The sequence below is a fragment of the Orycteropus afer genome, unplaced genomic scaffold (genome assembly GCF_000298275.1).
Source record: "Orycteropus afer afer isolate SDZICR_OR568_19922 unplaced genomic scaffold, OryAfe1.0 scaffold00074, whole genome shotgun sequence".
In the NCBI taxonomy this organism is placed as follows: Eukaryota; Metazoa; Chordata; class Mammalia; order Tubulidentata; family Orycteropodidae; genus Orycteropus; species Orycteropus afer.
In genome coordinates, this window is record NW_006921661.1 from 7187888 (window position 1) to 7195127 (window position 7240).

Sequence of the window (7240 nt, forward strand, 5' to 3'; positions counted from 1 at the left end):
GGTTTTGTTTTTTGGTGTCTCCTTCTTCTCAGTTGTAAAATGGGACCAGTAATACTACTTATGCCATACAGTTAACATGAGAAATAAATGAGCTGTTGTTGTGTTGTTAGATGACGTCAAATTGCTTCCAACTCAGAGCAACCCTAAGTAGAACAGAATGAAACCTGCTGAGTGCTGCACCAACCTCACATTCATTACTATGCTTGAACCCATTGTTGCAGACACTGTGTCAATTCATCTCTTTGAAGATCTTCCTCTTTTTCACTGACCCTGTACTTTCCCAAGCATTATATCCTTCTCTAGGGCTGGTCCCTCCTGATAACATGTCCAAAGTATGTGAGATGGTCTCATCATCCTCACGTCTAAGGAGCGCTCTGGTTGTACTTGCTCTAAGACAAATCTGTTTGTTCCTCTGACAGGCCATGGAATATTTCAGTATTCTTTACCAACAGCATCACTCAGATGCATCAATTCTTCTTTGGTCTTCCTTATTCATTGTCCAGCTTTCATATGCATATAAGGCAATTGAAATTACCAGGGCTTGGATCAGGTGCACTTTAGTCCTCAAAGTGATATCTTTTCTTGTAAACACTTTAAAGAGGTATTTGCAGTAGATTTTGCCCAATGCAATATATCATTTGATTTCTCAGCTGCTGCTTACATGGGTGTTGATTGTGGATCTAAGTAAAATGAAATCTTTGACAACTTCAATATTTTCTCCACTTATCATGATGTTGTTTATTGGTCTAATTGTGAGGACTTTTGTTTTCTTTATGTTGAGGTGTAGCCCATATTGAAGGCTGTAGTCTTTGATCTTCATCAATAAGTGCTTCAAGTCTTCTTCACTTTCAGCAAGGTTGTGTCATCTGCATATCATAGGTTGCTAATGAGACTTCCTCTAATCCTGAACTCATGTTCTTCTTCATATAGTCCAGCTTCTCAGGTTATTTGCTCGGCATATAGTTTGAATAAGTATGGTGAAAGGATACAACTCTGATGCACACCTTCCCTGATTTTAAACCATGTAGTATCACAAGTCCCAGGGGTTCCTTCAGTTCAGTAAGTTTAGTCTTTTTGGTCTGATAAATTTGAGTTTTGTTCTATATTTTTATCCCTTTCCAATTGAGACCTCCTATTATGTCCCCGGTCATAACAGTCATTAGTGGTAGCTGGGAACCATCTAGTTCTTCTGGGCTCAGGCTAGAGGAAGCTGTGTTTTGTGTGGGCCATTAGTCCTGTGGACTGTTTCTTTGAGTCTTTGATTTCTTTCACTCTCCTTTGCTCCAGATGGAAGGAGACCAATAGTTGTATCTTAGATAACTTCTCACAAGTATTTAAGACTCCAGATGCTACTCACCAAACTAGGATGTAGAATACTATCTTTATGAATTATGTTATGCCAGTTGACCTAGATGTCCCCTGAGTCTATGGTCCTGAGCCTTCAAACCCAGTAACTCAGTCCCATGAGGTGTTTGGTTATGTCTAGGAAGTTTCCATAACTATGCCTCCTTTGTGCTTGATTATATATATATATATATATATATATATATGAATATATATGTAGCACATATGTGTGTAGCTATATAACCACTCACAAATTTTTGGTTATTATTACTGTTGTTGCAGAACTGTATATGTTATAGCATTTACCATAGTTGTCTTTTATTCTTGCATACCTCTCAGTGTCTTCATTTACTTTGGTCACATTGTACTGACTTCCTTAATATTGTGTATTGCCTTTCCTTCACTAAATTTAATATGTGTCTACTATCTAGTAAGGAGCTCTGGTGGCTCAGTGATTAAAGCATTTGACTGCTAACCAAAAGATCAGGGTTCAAACCCACCAACCACTCTACTGGACCTTTCATAAAGATTTATAGCCTTTGAAACCTTATGAGGCAGTTCTACTCTGTCCTAGAGGGTCACTATGAGTCAGAATCAATTAAATGACAGTAGTTTGAATTTGGTTTTTACTATCTAGTAAATGATTCTCCCTTCCTCCTTCTCCCCTCCCTGAAACCACCAAAGAACGTTGCTTTCTGTGTGTAAACCTATTCTTGACTTCTTCTAAAAGTGATATCATATAATTTTGTCCTTTTGTGATTGATTTATTTCATTCAGCATAATGTCTTTCATGCTATATTTTACAGACTCATCATTATTCTTTATCATTGCATAGTATGTCATTGTGTACATGTATCACATTTTGTTCATTCATTCATCTGTTGGTGGATACTTAAGCTGTTTCCATCTTTTTGCTATTGTAAATAAGGCTGAAATGAACATGGATGTGCACATGTCTATCTGTGTCACTGCTCTTATTTCTCTGGGATATATACTTAGGAGTGAGATTGCTGCATCATATGGTATTTCTATTTCTAGCTTTTTGAGGAAGTATATACTATTTTCCATAGTAGTTGCACCATTTTGCAATCTCACAAGCAGTGTATAAGTGTTCCAATCTTCCCACAACCTCACCAGCATTTATTGTTTTCTGTTTTTTTGATCAGTGTCATGTTTGCAGAGGTGACATGGCATTCACTGTAGTTTTGATTTGCATCTCTCTAATGGCTAGTGATTGTGAGTATCTCTTCATGTGTTTGTTAGGCACTGGTGAATGTCTTCATTGGTGAAGTGTCTGTTCATGTCCTTTGCTCATTTTTTGATTGGATTGTTGGTCTTTTTGTTGTTGAGGTATTGAAGTTTTCTGTATATTTTAGAGATTATACCCTTGTCAGATATGTCATGACCAAAAAGTTTTTCCTAGTCTGTAGGTTCTCTTTCTACTCTTTTGGTAAAGTCTTTTGATGGGCATAAGTTTTTCCTTTTTCTTTCAAACATGAGTTATAAAATGTCTTTCAGACAGAAACAAAGACTAGTACAATGAACCCCCATGTGGCCATAACCTAGCTTCAAAAACTATCAACAAATGGTTAATCTTTTTTTTTTAATAGTATTTTTTAAAATCCCTTTACCCATATCAAACTTCTCTCTTAATTATCCGTCTGTTTTCCCTCCCTTCCACTCCTCTTCCATTCATGGTAACCAACAAAGAAAATTTCCTTCCCTGGGTAAACCTTTCTTTGAATTTTTATAATAATAGACACATACAATATTTTTCCTTCTGTGATTGACTTATTTCACTCAGCATAATGTCCTCCAAGTTCATCCACATTATGAGGTGATTCACTGATTCTTCATTATACTTTAAGGTTGCATAATATTCTATTGTACATATGTAGTATTTAATTATCTAGTTTATTTTCTGTTGTTTGGGCTTCCATTGGATTTTCACAGAGGACAGGATACTTTTCTTAGTATTATATGCAAAGCCCCTTCACTATCTACAGCCCCAACCACAAGAACAGGTCATCATTTCCAGAACTCAAACTATTTTCTACCTCTGAACGTTGATACACATAGCTACCTTCTGCCAGGAAAGCCCATCCTTCCCTTGTCTGTCATCATCCACATAATTCTTTTTCATCCTTTGGACCAGTGTAATTGCCTCCTCAGTGAAGCCCTTTCAACTACCTATACAGGGGGATAGGCTCCCTCCTCAGTGCTTTCATTAAACATTGCACAGCCCTTGGTTACCCTGATCACACTTTATTATGGTTATTTGCTTACATATCTGTTTCCTCTTGTGAGCTCATTGGGACCAGGGTTAGGGCTGGGTCGGCTATTTTGCTGTGTCCTCAGCATAGTACCTTAGGTGCCAGTAAATATTTGTTGGACAAGTATTGCCTGGGAAAGAGGAGGAAAAATAAGTAACCTTACTTACTTACTCACTGCCATCTAGTGGACGCTGACTCATAAGTGACCCCTCCTTGGGTTTCCAAGGCACTATGGAAGTAGATTGCCCAATTTTCTTTCCGAGGAGTGGCTGGTGGGTTTGAACCACCAGGCTTCTGGTTAGCAGTCAAATGCCTTTGCCACTATGCCACCAGAGCTCCCAAGTGACCTAATAGGATATAATAATAATAATTATTATTATTAATAATTGTGTTTGCTTAAGTGGCTAGATGATATATTGTGTAGAACAGAGACTTAGGACCCCAGAGTTTTAGATTCTATGAGTCCTAGATTTGTTATGCACTGACCCTAATGGCCTTCATCTATCTGCCTCACTTCCCAGTCAGACTCCTACTTATCGTTCAAGGTCCCTCAGACGTCGTGGTATCTTGTGTGAAATGTTTTCCTCCTCTCTGTGCTCCCATAGCTCTTTACACATGCGCGCGCGCGCACACACACACACACACACACACACACACACACACACACACGGTTATGGTACCGCTATTACCATATCACATTATTTACTCTCCTGGACTTCACCAGCAGAAGTCAGTGGTGTTTCTATTTTTCCACTCCCTGATCCAAGGGATGAACATTGTTGGGGTGGCCCGTGTACACCCTTGTTGTTGCCATGGAGTTAATTCCAACTCATAGCCACCCTATATGACAGAGAGAACTAACTGCTCCATAGGGTTTTCTGGGCTGTAATCTTTGTGGAGCAGATTGCCTCATCTTTCTCCCTCAGAGCAGCTGGTAGGTTCGACTGCCAACTTTCAGCAGCTCACCGCTTAACCACCGATACCAAGGATCCTTTGTACAGCCTTAGGCCAGTGAATTCAATGCCCACTCCGCCCCTGACTCAATTTCCCCTCTTGTGAAATGGGAACAGCAGAAACACCTTCTGGGGCTGTGATTTAGTGAAGAGCACGCCACTGAGGTTGCAGGCAGCCTGCCACGCAATCTGAGGAGCTGAGAGGCAGGACCCAGGGAAGGCGTCAGAGCAAATAAGGAGTCGAGGGTGGGGGGCTAAGCAGGGCGGGCGGGCGGTAAGGGCAGGGCCAGCCGAGGGGTGGAGCAGGGTGGGAGCGCTGGGCTCCGGGTGGGGCGCAACCCTCAGAGAGAACGCGAGGAAGCGCCAGCCATGGGCCCCGCGGCGCGGCTGGCGGCGCTACTGGTGCTGCTGGCGCTCAGGCCCGGGGGACCGGCGGCACGCGGGGACACATTTTCCGCGCTGACTAGCGTGGCGCGCGCCCTGGTGCCGGAGCGCCAGCTTCTGGCACTGCTGCGGCGTTACCTGCGTGGGGAGGAGGCGAGGCTACGGGACCTGACCAGGTGAGGATGGGTCGCCAGGGAAGTCTGAGTGGAAGAGACTGTCACACACAGGGTGAGGCCGAGACGCTGCAGAACGGAGAGGAGAATGACTGAGGCAGAATGTGACTCCAGACTCATTGTCATTCTGCCTGGTGCCTCAGACCCTATATCACACGGTGAGACTGAGATACTGTGGTGTGGGAGCGGGAGTGACTCTGAGGCCTGTTGTGATTTCAGACCCTGTGTAGGACCCTGGTCCCTGTGTGGTGGTGGGGAAATTGAGACTGATTATGACCCAGAGGCACTGTGTCACATTGTATGGGGCCCCAGACTCCCATCACACACACACACACACAGTGGCAGCCCAGATCCAACATCACACAGTGAAATTAATATACTGTGGAAAAGTGTGATGGACAAACTTTGAGGCAGAGTCAAAATCTGCCTTTTTAATTTCAAAGGCTCTTTGTCACAGAGACACATTGCAACCATAAGTGATACAGACACTGTTAACAGAAGATGCAGAGAATATGCTGATGCTGTGACCCCATGTGTATTGACCTTGTTAGCTAGTACTGTGGATGGGAACCAGCAAACACCATGTGACTCAGCAAACTCATGTTTTGTATGAGAAGACAAGAGAGGTTCTGTGACTGTATAAAATGTGCATGTCTTTGGGACTGGATGGGCACGGTCCTGTGGATATCATCCTGTCCATGTGGAAGATGCTGAGTAACTGTCACTATGAGAGATGCTGAATGTCATGTCACTATATATGATATGAATACTTAATTCATTCAACACATATGTTTGAGTACCTGCTATGAGCCAAGCTCTGTTCTAGACACTGGGAATAAAATGACGAACAAGGACCATCCTGCCCTCAAGGACCTTGGAGTCTCTGCATCATGACTGCTAATAAACAATGTCCATCTCCTCATTTGCTTTTAGTTCTCTCTTCTTCTTTTTGGTAAAAACTGAAAATCAAATCAGTTGTCGTCAGGTCAGTTTTGATTCACAATGACCTTATGTATGTCAGAGTAGAACTGTGCTCCGTAAGGTTTTCTGTGGCTGATTTTTCAAAAGTGGATTGCCAAGCCTTTCTCCTGCAGCACCTCTGGTCAATCTTTTGCTTAGCAGCCTGAGCACTTAACTATTTATGCTGCCTCTGGACCCTGACACTTAGTAAGAGCTCCCTAAATACTGGGATAATAATAACTGAGATGTCAGGTAAATACTGGGATAATAATAACTGAGATGTCAGGTGTGTGTGAAAGTCTTTCACACCAAGAAAAAGTTGTGAATAACTGTACTTGCTGCTGGAAAATACTGTGTATGTGGTACACACAAGCAGATGCTCAGCTGGTGTTGTTTTGCTCTGCAATCAACAAATACTGGTGTTATTGTAGGATAAAATATTTTAGGACTTGGATACTGGGGCAGTGTGAGCCTGTATTGACCCTATGTCAAACTATGAAAGATGAATGATTGGGGACTTCCGGTAAGATGGAGGAATAGGCAAACAAGCGACGCAGACCCTCTTCAACAAAGAAAAGAAAAACCAATTGACAGAGATATAGAAGATAATCCTGGAACCCTGAGCTTTCAAAGGAACTATACAGAAGTGGATTAGGCACCAACTACTAGAAAAACCTGAATGAAAAAGGGGTGGCAAGCACATACGAGAGGCTGAGAACAGGAAAGGAGACAGGTGGTGAGTATATAAGTGCTGTCAACTAGTGAATAGAGGAGCACAGCACAGTACCCTGCCTGTATAGATAATATATAAACAAAACAAAGAAAACGAAAATTGTGGGCAAGTCACTCCAACATAGAATCACCAATTAAATATAAACACAAAAATGTCACAATGCCTCGGAGACAACAGAGCATCACAGTCCACACAGAGAAGCAAGATAAAGCAGGAGAAACAAGGGACCAGGATATAGACCCAAAACACATCCTTGAGGAAGATGCAGCATTGGAACTCCCTGATAAAGAATTCAAAATAATTATATTTAGGTATCTTCAAAGGATTGAGAGACAGACCAAGGAAAACACAGATAAAACCCTAGAAGAATTTTGGAAGAAAATACAAGAACAAAATAACAAAATCAATGAGAAATTAGAA

General features: G+C 41.9%; 1 protein-coding gene across 1 annotated transcript in view; it reads left to right on the forward strand.

Annotated features, from left to right (window-relative positions):
- The first annotated feature begins 4939 nt into the window (after positions 1–4939).
- The window catches only part of P4HA3 (prolyl 4-hydroxylase subunit alpha 3), a 76672-nt gene continuing 74371 nt past the window's right edge, over positions 4940–7240 (forward strand). The window contains exon 1 of the mRNA XM_007940946.2: positions 4940–5130. Within this exon, the coding sequence (XP_007939137.1) occupies positions 4940–5130 (191 nt within the window). The remainder of the gene's footprint in view (positions 5131–7240) is intronic.